Here is a 16,512-nt window from a genome sequence, read left to right as displayed (position 1 = left end):
GACAAGCACATTTAATAAATTTATTGGTTAGATATTTGCAAAACCAAGTGACAAACACAAAGGGTGCCTAATAACAAAGTCCGTTTAAAGAAGTCGTGCCACTCGGCAGCTTGTAGTTAACAAGAATTCTCTGTAAGTGCACTGTAAATGCACATACTGTGAAATAAAGTGCACCCAAAGGATGTTATCTAATTACCGTCTTTGCACAATTTTAAAGCACCCATCTGAAAACTGAAAAATGTGGAAACTGTTTAATATCCTGCTGTGAAACAGTGCAGTACCACAGCATTGCAGAAATAAACTCAAGTCTTTTAAATGGTGGCGTTTCATCCATTGCAGACATTCTACAACAATTATAATCATCAGTTTCGTCTCAATTCCCAACCCTACTCACTCTATTGTAATATGGTTTTAAAGCAGCCAGCTGTGCTGTTCTCTGTCCTACAGTCTTTTCTGAAGAACTAAAGGATAAGAACACTATAAACATCACAGTGTGTTTTCTGCAGCTGCACTGTACCGGAGCTACCGTCCTCATACTCCAGCTAATGGACCCCGAACACAGCGCAAACAAATGTGTTTAGAGAGCACGACCGCTCGACAAGTACAACAAAGTACAACAAAACTTAAAGGTAAAGACCAGTATCAGTAGTTTGCAGGTTAATTATAGATCAATGAGGAGAACCGTTTCCTGCATAAACTGTGAAAAGATGCTTTGGTGTTATATAAGATAATAACACAAAAACTCAAATCTGTAGTTAAGTATCTATTGAAATTTGCTTTAAGGCACATATAAATCCTGCCTATATTTGCTTTTCTTTACAAAACTAAACTTTTAATTAAAAAAGGATTGTTGGACCCAAGTCAAAGAAAATCAGCCAAGCATGCATGAAACCCAGGTGGCACCTCATGAAAACAGAAAGCGCAGAATTTGAAAACCTGTAATCTATGCAACTTTGAAAAAACAAAAACATCAAATACTTGTAATGTGTTCAGTAGAGGGTGAGTGAAAGGGGTGGGGACTGGTGGGTGGGGCTTGATCAGGTTAAATGGTAAGCAAGCAAGCACCTAGGGATGCCGGCGAGGTAGGCGATGAGTCTGCGCAGATCCTCGTGCCGTATTCGGTCGTGGTTGGTTCGTGATGGGAAAGTTAAAACCGGACCACCGCGCTTGTCCCTGCCCCCTGGAGAAAGAACAGAAAAAGATACATTATTATATGACATACACTCATATGTTTGCTCATCTTACAAACACGCCAATAGACAAAATGTCTAAACTATTCTCCACAAACCTAATGTAGTTATCACCATAAAACCTGGTGGAGAAAGGCCCAAAACGTTCAGAAATCGAATAAAATGCATATCTTGAATGTGCTGCAAGTTGCTTTGGATAAAATGACTGTAAATGTATATTAAAAGCCGAGTAGGCAATCCTGTCCAGAAACGTATTTTTGTCATGCTGGTTGGAAGTCTCTCAACATCCTGATAGCAATCAATAAATAAAGTGATACATTGGTTTTTTTTATAATTATATATCGTCTGTGAAAGGCGTAGGACCAAAAAACGTTTGCCCAATCATTGCCCTCGGTCCGATGTTAAAAACTGCGACGACTAAAAATGTCTAATAAGCAAAGAGGTGAAAGCAGAATTCCATTCGCGAATGCATTCCGGTCCCTGACGGTCGGTTCGCCGGGGTTTGTTCGCGATTTTGTTCCGGAGGTTTCCACAGGAGATGGGTGTGAAAAATGGGAAAATCCTGGTCAAAACGGGAGTGTTGACGGATATGATTCTAATCGGTGTTGCTTTTCCACTCTGGGAGCAACTACGGCAGTCAAATGTTTGATGAAAGATGATGCCAGGGTAACTTCTGGACAGGTAGGTACATGTTTTGATTATTTTGCTTATGTAGTTTGTGGACCTTTATGTATTACATCATTACCCAGCGTCAAACGGGAACTATGCTGCATCTAATCCCGTTTTAAAACTGTTGTTTACGTTAGCGGTTTTCGCTATTGAAGGAACATTATTTACTTTGTACTGTCACATGTTCTCACTGGTGAATGAGACATGATTTCATTGGAATTGATCCAAGAGCTTCTGGTTTGTGCGCGTTCATGTGTTTTGGAGGAGGCGTGGCTTTGGACGGCGATTCGCATGGAGGGTGGGATCATGATTTCATTGCTAGCAGGCTGCAATTAACATCTTACCAAATCATCTATTCCGCCTATAACTGTAATTCGCTATATCATGCCACCCTTGCATCTACAAGACTAAAGTCTGTAGTCTAAAGTCTATATTGAGTCACAAACACCCATTAGGAAACAAACACTGAAGATATTACACATTAGACAACAGTCACACAATGTGTACATTTATATTCTTGGAAGACGCTTTTATCCAAAGAAACTTATAGTACATTTGAGATATACCTTTCAAAACAGATATATTAATCCATATACTCGAACCCATGATGCTGGTACTCCAAGCACCATGCCCAACTTGTTATGCTATTTTAGGAACACTTGACAGAATGCTGTCAATCATCACTAGAATACTGTGAACCTCACTCAAAGAAATGTCCAATGAAAGTTTAGTTTAGCCATACACTAAAGCATATTGAATCGCAGCGTAGATGCTCTTTGTGAGTAACTGTGAGGTAATAGAGACTCATATTACGTATTATTTGCTTTCAAAACCAGCCCTTGTAATAAATCAGTATGACTCAGCTCCTGTCACTTTTCAAGTGGTGAGACAAATAAGCTTTTTACTGTATGCCTGGGAAAATGCTCAGTTTATGAGTGCTGAGAAAAATGTTTCAACTTCACTTATATTAAGAGCTGAAGACTGCAGTAATATACAACATAATTCTTCATTCAGATGAGCGGACTCACTTTACCTTGAGAAATATATATCCCTGTGTGCGTGTCATTTCTGTATATAGAAGCAGTTGAAAAAGGAAGGAATAGATGGGGGATAGAATAACACAATAACCGTCGCAAGCCAGATTCAAACTGTGCATTCACTAATACACAAATGAACTGGTCAAGACTGCTTCTAATCACAACCAAATCAATGATATAGGATATAGCCCTCAACCAAACTGATCCCCCTAAAAGAAACAACAAATCAATGGGTTTCTTGCCAATGAGCTTCCTCTTCTTACTTTTCTACAGTTTCTACAGGCTGTGCAAAATAGCTCGTCTTAAGCACAACAAACCCAGCCCACGGCTGGAATATCCATGAGGATTTTCTCCAGCGAATGTGCTGAATCTCACTAATGGAGTGTGTATGTAATGGGATAATCCATCTTTTCCTCTGGCTTTAAAGAGAAATGCAGTATATAAACAAAATGACACAGTCATGCAGAATCGCTGAGCAGGAACACTCCATGTTTCACAGGTTTGTTTCAACATTTTAATCGCATATGCACACCTATTAAATGTGCTTGTTATTGTATCATGGGACATGGGTATGACGGTTACTCATCCCAATATAGACGCAGTCTGTCTTTCGGATTAATTTCAGAGAAAGTCTGGTGGTCCTTGAGCAGGAGTGAAAAAGCAAAGCTTTTTGGCTTTTAGAGGCCTGCAAGGATGACGCACTAACTTAAATCTAATGGGAGGTTACAAAAACAATCAGTAAAAAGCTATTTTAGGGGCACATTGTTGATTTTAAAATGTAAATTGACTGGAAAGACGTATTTCTGTGTATGCATTCAGCATTTTCTGAATAAACAGAGATTCATGCTCCTCTACCTGCTGTTCTCTATTGCAAGTACTAAAGGATGCTCATTCTTGCTATTTATTATGCTGCAGTCCTGAACAGCCATTTAATCATCCCATTAATTCTCACTCATGTGCTTGACAACAGTACACAAGGGCACAATGAATTTCAAAATGCAGGTAATGAGCCTCTTGCCGTACCTTTGCTGATTTATGTTCATGTCTTTTAATGTTTGTAAAAGGGCAGACATGCACATCTTTCAAAGTGTGTTTTTCAAGAGCGTCTCAAGTGGCCTATGATAAAATATGGCACCCAGCAAGCCCATGGCAGCCCTGACAACACACCTGATAAGAAGGCCACTTTTTCCTTTAGAATGGGCAAAACTTCCATCGCTTTCATCTCTTCATTTCGGCGAAATCCTGAAAAACAAAACAAGAGGGGAATAAAAGTTAAAAGCCATGCAAGAACATCACAGAAGAGTAGCAGGTAGCATATAAACAGATTGAGCTGTAGTGCACATGTGGACAAAGTGAGTTTAATTCTTTCTAGAGATGCACCGATACTAAGTGTCTCCACTAGACATACAGTATGCCCGGTTAACCGAAAATATATATCACGTGATTTATGCACAACTTGTGAGTGAAGTACGGTAAAATGCTGCTGCATCCGAAAGCCAGAGGGCGCTCTCGTGCAGAAACTCCAAATACGCACTGCAGAAGAAGACCATAACACACGTAGTAGTAGTAGTAGTAGGAAATGCCTAAGGACATGTTTTTATCACCGACCCTCAAGCCTCCTCAGGTATTTTCATGATAATAAAGTATATTTATAATGATCATGTTTGACGGGTGTTGCTTTTTCAAATGCACGTTATAAACGACTCAAACTCGCACTGCTTTTAGATCGAGCAGCATTTCCTACTGATCCCAGAGCCGTGCTTCACGGACAAGCTACGCATCAATAAAATAAACGATACCTTGCATTATCGCAGCCAGTTCGGTTTCAGCAGGATTCGGTGGTAACCGCGGTTAACCGGGCACATGTCTAGTCTCCACCCATATCGATAGCAGATTATTTAGAGTGATATCTGCCGATGCTGATTCTGAAGATGAAATGAACATTTCTTAACTTTCTGAATGTAATTATGCATATGACGACACTAATACTGAACATCGAACTGGTTATGTTTCTTAACATTTTCTATACACAGAGCATACACATTCGATAGTGTGAAAATTCGCTGAAAACAATACTGATTATTGGCCGATATATCGGTGCATCTCTCATTTCAATTCCTTTATCTTTGATACTTAAACTATGAAAGTGGGGAAAACACAAATAACTCTAATAAACAAATTAACCATGTCATTTCAAACCATTCTTTCTTGCATGTAACATAATCTAGCAAAATGTGAAATCCGATGTTTGAATGAAAATTAATGAACAGTGCTATGTAATTGAAAATGCTGCGTATCTGCTATAAACAAAATTATTTTTATTTCACAAAGTCAAAATGGCAGTTTGCAACAACACAATATTCATGATAGAACCTTTTTCTATTAACTGACGTCTTCTTCGCGTTTATATTTCTGTGATATTGCTGACAAAAGTAAAGCCTGTATATCCACAACTCAGTTTCTTGTTGTTGGCGTGTGCACATATCGCCTCTAGGGTTGGACCTCTTTCAAGCGTTTTGCATGAGATCAGCAGCAACCTGGAAGAACCGCCACTTCTGTTCAAGCGTTTGTTTTTATGATTCACGGGTTTGATGAGGTTATGCACTGGTTTGTCATAACCAGCAGACCGTGCATCTGTCAGATCACCTAGACGCACAACTACAAAGATTTATATGTAAGGGATAATGTACAGGCAGCCGGCAGTTATCACAGAAATAAGCCCCGACAGTGTGATCAGGACCCGACGCGAAGCGGCTTGTACATTATCCCGCTTATAACACGGCAACTTGCCACATGCGAAAAAAACTGGACTGTGAATTTGAAATATTTTATTAGCTCATTTTTACCGAATGCAGACCTTCCGCGAGGAAAAGCCGTTTAGTTTCGGTTTTAAAGTAAGAAACGACGTTCAAACATCACAAACAGGCAAATTGGTTTAATCATTTGTAAATATAATGTCATATGTTATTAAAAGACATATTTATATTTAATTTTTGTGTAATATTAAACTGCCCCTCTCAAAATGATTTGCAGCATCCGGGTTACAGGGTGTTATTAGTTTTGAGTGGTTGAAAATAACAACCCTTGGAATGTCGCGACTGGCCAATCAGAATCAAGCATTCAAATGAGCCGTGTAATAAAGTCTATATACAACACAACTCAAGGTTTCTAGCATCAGTTTCAGTGACGGTAAGGGCTGGATGACTCTAGTATGGCACAGAGCTACGACTTTCACTACTGAGGCATTATGGACATGGATGGCTAAGTTCAGACATGCCATCTAATTTCACTCCTACCATCCCTCTATCCCAGTGCTGCTAATTGAGCATGAAATACAGTTGGAGATGGAGCCCAATCCCTCCTACACACACAGCTGAGAGAAAGATGATGTCATTTATATATTTCCCTGTGAAGTCCTCCTTGTGGTGTCTCAGCGCCTCTCGCTGTTCAAACGGACACCTCTTCTTCCACTTCAATTCCCTTGCTCTCTTTTTCCATACATCTCAATATAAAGCTTGTTTTTCCCATCACTACTACTGTGTCAAGTGATCTAATGGAAGCATGGGACATTTTGACTATTTACTTTCAAGGAACAGCTGTCAAAATACTTTTATTCATCTGTACAACACAACGGAGTTATTTACAGCGGAAAGTCAAAGGTACTCCATCCATATAATGAAAGTTAATGGTGATCATGCCTGTCAAAGCAATATTTTAAGTGAACGACTTGCATTTCAGCCTCTTTCCCCACTGAAAGATGTCACACATCTTTGAATATAGCACACAAGCCATAGAGGCTACTAATATGATGATTTTATTGCACTTAAACTGATAAAGCGAACGGCATTGCGGGTAATGGGTACATATAAAATCTGGCCAGTGCTGCTACTGGTCAGAATCACTCAATTTCAGTGAAGTTTTCTCTCAACCCTGCTGAACGGCATGAGAAGATCAGGTTGAGTACTTTTGTAAAGAAGAAAGACCGCATTCTCCCGTCAAGGCAAGCAGTGCAGTAGTATAGGAAGGCAAATGAGGTTCCTACTCTTAGAGCTGTATGATGTAATGGTGTTTGAGTATGCTACACTGCAGCTCAAGAGAAGAGTAATCGCCCATCCACAACAAGGACAATAAAAATAACTATAATGCGTAAAAGTTTAGAGGTTAAATTAATTCATTCAATTGAAAGGGCATTTTTAACATGTGAAAATGCAGAGCCCAATCTTAGAGTAAACGTAACGCTTTGTCGTCCAGTTCTGTGGATACCAATAGTTATTGTTATAGTTGTTCCAAACCTTTGTAAATTTTGTTGTTTTGCTAAACACTCGGAAAGATATTTGGAAGAATGTTCGTAACCAAATAGTTCTGGGGCACCATTGACTTCCCTAGTACAGAAAAAAATACTATGGTAGTCAATAGTGCCCCAGAACGGTTTAGTTTCCCACATTCTTCAAAATATCTTCTTTTGGGTTCAACAGAACAAAGAATTTTATACAGTTTTGGAACAACTTGAGGGTGAGTGAATGATAACAGAAGTTTCATTTTTGGGTGAACTATCCCGTTGTGATGACACAGTTCATAGAAACAGAGGCAAACACACAAACCTTTTTTAAATATATACTGTAATTAATTAATGAAGTAATAAGCATGACATGTCATCAATATTTAAAAAATATGTGTTGCATAATTAATTCACTGCTAGACAAAACCCTCAATGAATTTTGCATTTTAAAATAAATAATTATTAATATTAAGGGCATCCACGAATCTCCCAAAGGAACTTCTGATTTAGCTTTATTCCCAAAATAGAGTTTTAAAAATGCCTCATACAACCACACACACACAATTCACACAAGCTAATCTTTCTGGGTGCAAATTGGGCTGTCTTCAAGGCTAATCATGTAATTTTATCACATGAACGTTTTGCTTATTTGCTCATCCACTCATTTTGTCACCAAAGTCAGAAGACAACGTAATGACCCCCATCTCTCATCAGAAGCTTCTCTCACCCGAAATGACCGCTTGCAGCATTATCTCCCACCAAAATGAATCTCATTTCAAAGCCGTGCTGCTGTCCATAAAGCCTTGCATGCAGGGTAACAGGATACTTTTCAAACTTTTAAAATCCATCATTTCAACCACCAAACCACAGTAACACAACAAACCACTTCACAAATAGAGACATTACAATTTGGAAAAATCTGTCATTCTAGTCCCTGAGCTGGAGGAGTTCAGAATGTGGTTGGGAATTCACAGTCTGTGGGAAAAAAGAATCTGGAGGAAAGGAATATTGAATGATTGTTTTTTGCTTTGAGGAAAAATAGGGTTTACGGATATCGTTCTGTGGTGACAGGAAGTTGAAAAGGTTAGAAGTTACAGTCAATTTATCAAATCTGAACAACTGAAAGGAGGAAGAATTTGATGCATCTACACATCGGTAGGCTCCTCTAAGCCTAACCAGACTAATATTGAAGGGATAGTTCACCCAAAAATGAAAATTCTGTGATCATTTACTCACCCTCTTGTCATTTCAAACCTGTATGATGTTCTTTCTTCAGCAGAACACAAAAGAAGATATTTTGAAGAATGTTGGTAACAGGAACAAAATTGCGGTGCCCATTGACTGGCATTGTTTTTTTGTGAATGTGATATTCTTCAAAATATCTTCTTTTGTGTTCTGCAGAAGAAAAAATGTTCGAAATGACAAGAGGGTGAGTAAATGATGAAAGAATTAGCAGGTTTGGGTGAACACTCCCTATAAAGTGATTGGTGCAACAGAGCACTACTTCTTTCGCAGATAGATGGCAGCAGAGCAGCCAGACTGATCAGCACTGAATTAATGGAGAGAGAGAGAGAGAGAGAGAGAGAGATTTAAACCTGAAAAAATCTAAATGATAACTATTCAACCTTAAACTAAACAAAAATATAGTAAACGATAAATAAAAATTTGGCAGCATTTACAATTGCTCTTACACTTCCCTTCCCCCAGTTATACCACACCGTCAGCCGGACTGAAGCGCACGTGAGGTCAGAGGTCAAGGGTTCAATGAGTGTGTGCCTGTGTGTAGCAACCAGTAATCAAATCCCTCATACCGCTGACCACATTATTACACGCATTAATGAACCTACAGTCCTCACAGCAGCCTCACAAGACTAATGAGTCCATTCATTCCTTTATTTCCGAAGCAGGCCCCGGTCCAGCAGAATGAACAGGTGACAAATGAATCTTCATCACTGCTGTGGCTGGTATTGACTAACGCTTGCTAGCTGCGGAAAATGCACCATATGCTTATTTCTAGAGAATTGACCAGCAATATTTATCAGCACAGTTTTTTGATCAATTTAAAATCATCTGCATATCAGCTACAGTGTGAAAAAGATGATAAAACAAAGCAATAGTTTTTTTATCTTTTAACTGTGTAAATACATTGAATTGTATGAAGGCTGTTGCATAATTTTACCTCGTGGTAAAATAATGAAATATACTTGATCATCCATTAGTTCTTCTGTTAAAATAAGTATATAAAACATATATAACATATATATTTAAACATTTTTGTTACTACTTGCCTGTAGCATTTATGCTAACTGTGCTAAAACCATACGAATATGATCTCTGCCTTAGCACATATTTAGCCCCGCTAGCACCACACAACAGATATAGACTTTGCATTTCCAGACCTGTACCCTTCAACCTCACATAAGTCAGGTCAGATCACTTCAGCGCTGTTGACCTGGCTTTTTATTGGGGTGTAGCCTGTGTCTGAATCTTAGCAATTAGCCTACTATCCAGAGGTGCTCTAGAGAATTGAGATCTCAAGGAGACGACCCATGTGACCTGACCCGTCACCCTGCGGAACAGCTGCAGAACCGGGTTAGATTTTAACCAGAAGGCCACTGGTTGAAGGCTGAGATATGCGAGGGGTTTCGGAGACAGATGATCAGGGCAGACTGACTGGATATGGAGTGTGACCACGGTGGAGCTTTACACCGCGTTCTGACTAGACGATAAAATGTGAAGCCATAAATCTTTCTCTTTAAAGGTAACATGAGATTTTTTTATTGTCTTAACTAGGCGCAATGCATTTTGGATACATCACGCTATGTTATACATCACGCCCTCAGAGAAATCTTGCTCAACAATTTAAGGCTACAGACTTATATCCTAATGATAAATCTAAGACCTCACAGGAATCATCACGCCTGTGCTGACACTGTTTACATCCTAAAGCAAGTGAACAACAGGGCAACATGAAGTGCACAAGACTCAAGTGCACTTAGATGTCCGCACATTAGCTGACCTCTCTCCATTACAATCAACGGCGTTCGTGAAGGGTAAAGGGAGAGTCTGTTAGCATGAACACAAAGCCCGTTTTTCTTACTGTAACGTGATCACGGGTAGGAAGCTTTTCCAACCTCTGTTCTCCACTGGAAAGCAAAGACTGACTGGTAAGAGGGAAAATGCCACGTCGCAGTATGTGGAAAGCAAGACACGCTTAAAGTTCATGATATTGACTGAGACACATACGTGTGCAGTTCCCAACCGCATATAACCTAAAACCCCCTCAAATATAAAAAGAGCGCCAGAATAGACAAAGAAACATCAGCATCTTTCTCTTTGGCACATAAACACAACTATAAACTGTTAAATTTGGATGTTCCTCTCCATTCCCATCATCCTCCCTAAAGAGGAGGATTCCTGTGTCGTGACTCTTTAAATTACCCCCGTGGGGAGTTCATATCGTCTTGTGTACACGTTTTTGACTCTGTTCAGGGCTCAACAATAAGACGTTCAACTATTTTTGCCTGCCCAGTTGGACCAGTTGTTCAGATTTTACTTCCCATAGCACAAAGTAAAATAACCATTTTCTTTTTCTATCAATACACTATGACAGGTTATTGTAATCGTAATTATGACTGCATCTATATTTTGAACTAAACTTGAAATTATATTTTTTATTTTTAACACTTAGATTAAATAAACAGATCTAAGATACATATATTTACTTTTTTGTATTGAAATGTGTGCCATTAGTCTTTTAATATGTAGCTTTTTTTTTCTTAGATTAAAGTAGGTTTTTCTTACACATACTTGAGGTCATTCTCACAATTTTCGCAAAACCTGTCTTTTAGTCAACAAGATAATGTTACTCTGGCCCAGGGCCCTATAGCCCACCTTTTTGTTGTGCACTCCTGTTTGTCTATTTAAAGCACAGACCTGTTAGCTCTGCTGACGTATGAGAGGGTGTTTTCATATAGATTTTAGCATTATATTTGATGTCATCCTGGCCCCTGTGTTGTCTGCGCCTGCTCTAGGCTAAATTTAGCACAACCCCCATGGAGGTCCAGTGTCTCCATCACAGCAGAGAGAAACAGAGGGGAGTTGCACCCTGAAGACACAGAGCGCCTATTCCTGTCCTCTCTCCTCTCCACATCAGTCTGTCCTTTCTTTTTTCTCCTCTTTCTCTCATTTCTCACGGACTGTCTGCATGTCTCACACCTTTTCACTCTTTATTTCATTGCAACACATGACGTCTGAGCTCTCTGTTCTTTTTATTGTAGCCTACAGCAGGAAGTCAGGAGGGCATTTAAGGATTTGGACATACAGTGGTTTATTAGTGAAGTCTGTCCTAAACCGAAGTACACAACCCATTACGTGCTACAGACAGGAATGACAAATCAGGTGTTATTTTTTATAACACTGAACTCAATCTTACATCTGCATTCCACGGCGTTTGCAAGATAATGTAAGAAATTAAACATGATATTCATTATGTGCCAAATTATCCATTAAACAACAGTGTGAAAGCTTTTACACACATTTCTTAGCCCCGTATAATGTAATGTCATGCTTCACATTTTCTCTTTAATGAAATACAAAAAGTAAATGCAAAATGCTTACACTTACCCAGATCTAGGTAAGCATACCATGCAACTCTCTGTCTTATACAAAGTTTGTATTCTTTTCTTCAGGAACACGATATTATGTGGTGTGCAAAGCTAATCACATGCCCAGTTTAAACTAAGACACACCCCTCACAAACATTTTCAAATGATAAATAAAAAACAATGCCTACAGATGGTGGGTTGTCATCAAACATTAACACGAATAGTGTACAAGCTATACCTGGCAGCTGAATCCGCGTGTTGCCTGTCTGTGCGTACTGCCACCTGTGGTTGTCCAAAAGTGATGCCACATTGCCGTTCCACTAGCTGGACAGCAAATCTCCATTTTCAACAGCACCACAATGAAGGTACATGAATACAATGTATGACACTCCCACTCCACTGCCCTAAAGGTCCTTGCAGATACAGTCCCAAATTTTCGTATGCGTTTTTTCGTATTTGGCTCTCGTTTGTACAGTGTCTCTGAATTGTTAAAAAAGGCCACTCAAAATGCTTGACGGATGCGAAAAACACAGAAAATCGAACCCGGTCCGAATTTTTTATGACGGACAAAAATATCAGAGGCAGTGTGTAAATGTGATTGACACAATGTGAGGTGGTATTTATTTTTTAACGTGCGGAAATTTCAGACGCAAATTTCGGACTCAATGTGCTTAAGACTCGGTGGGGCTCATGGATGGGTAATATATGAGCTGCGACAAGCACCTCAATGTTATTAAACTGCCTTGTTATTCTGCAAAAACATTCCAGCCGATAGTTCAGCTCTGCGTACAGACAGCGTTCTTGCTAAACTAAGCCGAGACTGGGGCGGGCTTGCATATGTGTGCTCCAGCTAACAGTTGCATCCCCTGGAATTAAAAGAGAATGACTGTTGCTAATCTTAACACTGTACAATCAGAATGCGTTCAGCCTGAGAGGAATGGACTGTTACATCCTAACAATTTCCTTTACCATTTTCAAAACAAAGGAGATTTTTCAGTGCAGAAATCAATAAACCTTAAGTTACAACAAACGGTTGAGTACTGTAAAATGGCAATAATGAACAAAGGAATCACAGAATATGTTGATAGGGTGGAAAAGATTCCTCAAGCACACACACAAGATTATACAGAAGCTGCTTAGAAAGTGATTAGCTAAATGCTCACCGCTTCAGGCCCATCCCTACAGCCTCCCTAAAACACAAAAAGCCATTTCAAATACCGTGATATTAAAAGGATGGTTCACCTAAAAATAAACATTCTGTCATCACTTATTCACCCTCATGTTGTTCAAAAGAAGTATATGACCCATTATTTTATGGAACACAAAAGAAGATATTTTGAGAAATGTCTCAGTGGTTTTGTGTCCATACAATGGAAGTAAATGGCTGCCAATATTGTTTGGTTGCCAACCACCATCAAAATATTTTCTTTTGTGTTCTGCAGGCGAAAGAAAGTCTTGAAATGACATGAGGGTGAGTAAATGATGAAAGAATAGTCATTTTTGGGTGAAATACCCCTTTAAGCTTTCGACTGAGCTTAACAACAATCAAATCTGATTTGCGCTCAGTTCAGTTAGAGCCCAGATGGATGTGTGGGTCAGGGAATAACATGACTCACGATGATCTGCTCACTTTAAAAACTGCAGTACAAAGTCCTCTTCTGCTTCAGCAGATGGTTTGGAAAGGTTCAGAGCACGCATACGTGCCGCACGTTAAAAGTAAATTAAAAGGTCAAACGTTGCCTGGTGTGTGGTCGTGTTTTATCTCCCTGAAATCACTCATCCAGACCCAACACAGTCTGAACGTTTTCAAGCCACAACAACATGAGCTGCTTACATTTGCCGAATATGTGATGTTTGCACTGTGACCTGTATCACTCTTCTGTCTACAAAAGAGAAAGAGAGACATACACTGCGTTCCAAATTATTATGCAAATTGGATTTAAGTGTCGTAAACATTTAATTTTATATTGTTCAATTAAACTTATGGATGGTATTGTGTCTCAGTGCTCTTTGGATCACTGAAATCAATCTCAGACACCTGTGATAAGTAGTTTGCCAGGTGAGCCCAATTAAAGGAAAACTACTTAAGGACGTTCCACATTATTAAGCAGGCCACAGGTTTCAAGCAATATGGGAAAGAAAAAGGATCTGTCTGCTGCCGAAAAGCGTCAAATAGTGCAATGTCTTGGACAAGGTATGAAAACATTAGATATTTCACGAAAACTTAAGCGAGATCATCGTACTGTGAAGAGATTTGTGGCTGATTCAGAGCACAGAAGGGTTCGTGCAGATAAAGGCAGAATGAGGAAGGTTTCTTCCAGACAAATTCATCGGATTAAGAGAGCAGCTGCAAAAATGCCATTGCAAAGCAGCAAACAGGTATTTGAAGCTGCTGGTGCCTCGGGAGTCCCGAAAACCTCAAGGTGTAGGATCCTCCAGATGCTTGCAGTTGTGCATAAACCTACTATTCGGCCACCCCTAACCAATGCTCACAAGCAGAAACGGTTGCAGTGGGCCCACACATACATGAAGACTAATTTTCAAACAGTCTTGTTTACTGATGAGTGCCGTGCAACCCTGGATGGTCCAGATGGATGGAGTAGTGGATGGTTGGTGGATGGCCACCATGTCCCAACAAGGCTGCGACGTCAGCAAGGAGGTGGCGGAGTCATGTTTTGGGCTGGAATCATGGGGAGACAGCTGGTGGGCCCCTTTAGGGTCCCTGAAGGTGTGAAAATGAACTCTGCAAGGTATGTAGAGTTTCTGACTGAGCACTTTCTTCCATGGTACAAAAAGAAGAACCATGCCTTCCGTAGCAAAATCATCTTCATGCATGACAATGCACCATCTCATGCTGCAAAGAATACCTCTGTGTCATTGGCTGCTATGGGCATAAAAGGAGAGAAACTCATGGTGTGGCCACCATCCTCCCCTGACCTCAACCCTATTGAGAACCTTTGGAGCATCCTCAAGCGAAAGATCTATGATGGTGGGAGGCAGTTAGCATCAAAACAGCAGCTCTGGGAGGCTATTCTGACATCCTGCAAAGAAATTCAATCAGAAACTATCCAAAAACTCACAAGTTCAATGGATGCAAGAATTGTGAAGGTGATATCAAAGAAGGGGTCCTATGTTAACATGTAACTTGCCCTGTTAGGATGTTTTTGATTGAAATAGCTTTTGATTTCAGTAAATATGACCTCCTAATGCTGCAAATTCAACAAATGACCATTTTCAGTTTTTTACAACCTATGAAATGTTTTCAAACTCTGTTGTGCATAATAATTTGGAACAGTGCATTTTGAGTTTTTCATTTTTTAAATAAATACTGTTGTCAGTGGGAGGTTTGTTCAATAAAATTCCAAATGTACCCTAACTGTTGATTACTTGAAAATTATACTGACTGTCATTTGCATCGACAAATTAGGAAAACCAGAGAAAGATATCATTTGCATAATAATTTGGAACCCAGTGTAAAGAGAGGAGGAAGTAAGGAAATGTTTGAGAATTTGGGAAGGAATGCATGTCAAAGAAATTCAAGCGTTAATGAGCTACCACACATACACACGTTTGACACATTCCAGGCGTGCAATGAATGTTGTAATTTTGATCAAACAAACAAGCATGAAGTCTCATTTCATATCCTCATTCATTCTTTATTCACATTTTATAACAGTGTTTCCTGGAAAGCCTTTGCATTGTGGAAGCTATAAAACAGAAATTACGGTTTTGAAATATTACAGCCGTTAATAGATTAAAGGTAAGCAGTTAAAAAACTGTTCAGAACTATGAATTATTTTTAAAACTACTTGTTTTATTGTATTTTTTATTTATTGTATTGTAACACACTCAGTTAAAGGGGTAGTCAGGGTTTTTCCTGCATAGAAAAATTGGAGGCGGCCGCCTCCGTCAAATTTCGTGCCGCCTCAGACTCTCGCTAAAATTATGTCGGGTGTCTTCACAATAAACGCTGCGTGTATACACAGATTGTCATTTGTAACTGCAGTTGCGCCATTACGCCGCAGAGGTGGAGCGGTTTCGTTATCAGCACAGTGAGGCGCTGAAGAGTTGCAGTACAAGAGCTATATTAGGAGCTGTATTAACGGTGTTTCGCGGCTGTTCAGGTGAATATTGTTCGTTGTGCATCAGAGTACATTCAATTTCTCAAACGGTTTCTTAAATTAACGTGGCGTGCATCATTTTAATGTTTTGAGCTGTGTAGATTGTTAGTTGAATCAGCGTTTTACTGTACACAGCGAGTGCGTCAGTATGAACGAATGCACATTGTGATCAGATCAGAATGACTCATTTGAGGCGATTTGTTTAAACTGTTGAAACTTTTCAGTCACTAGTGAATGTAAAAGATCAGTGAGATTTAGTAAGACTAATAGTAAGGCTATTGTGGGCTGAAAAGTTAGTTGAAAAGCATAAAAAGCTTTATTTGATTTAAAAACATTTCTGTTTGGTTGAATCAAAGTAATATTTTACATAACTTAATAATTGTAATTTTCATCTTATTTTTAGAACGTTTAATATCTTTTAATATGTAAAGTGTTTGGTTAAGCCACTTAAAGGTACAGTAGGCCTACACATCCGTGTGTGTGTGTGTGTACGAGATCAGGTTGGCACCACCTCCGCCTCATTTTGAGCCAGGAAAAACCCTGGTAGTTCACCCAAAAAAGAAAATTGTCATCATTTACTCACCCTCAGATTGTTCCAAACCTGAATGA

The 16,512-nt window shown here is 39.3% G+C and overlaps 1 protein-coding gene across 9 annotated transcripts in view; it reads right to left on the bottom strand.

Moving 5' to 3' along the window:
• The window catches only part of trioa (trio Rho guanine nucleotide exchange factor a), an 86,271-nt gene that overhangs the window by 44,601 nt on the left and 25,158 nt on the right, over window positions 1–16,512 (bottom strand). For all 9 annotated transcript variants that reach the window (XM_057355432.1, XM_057355424.1, XM_057355430.1 and 6 more), the window contains 2 exons: window positions 4,064–4,138; window positions 1,066–1,180 (listed from right to left, as the gene is read on the bottom strand). In XM_057355432.1, the coding sequence (XP_057211415.1) occupies window positions 1,066–1,180; window positions 4,064–4,138 (190 nt within the window). The remainder of the gene's footprint in view (window positions 1–1,065; window positions 1,181–4,063; window positions 4,139–16,512) is intronic.

Source organism: Triplophysa rosa, linkage group LG16 (assembly GCF_024868665.1).
Source record: "Triplophysa rosa linkage group LG16, Trosa_1v2, whole genome shotgun sequence".
Lineage (NCBI taxonomy): Eukaryota > Metazoa > Chordata > Actinopteri > Cypriniformes > Nemacheilidae > Triplophysa > Triplophysa rosa.
This window is presented reverse-complemented; position numbering and strand designations above follow the sequence as displayed.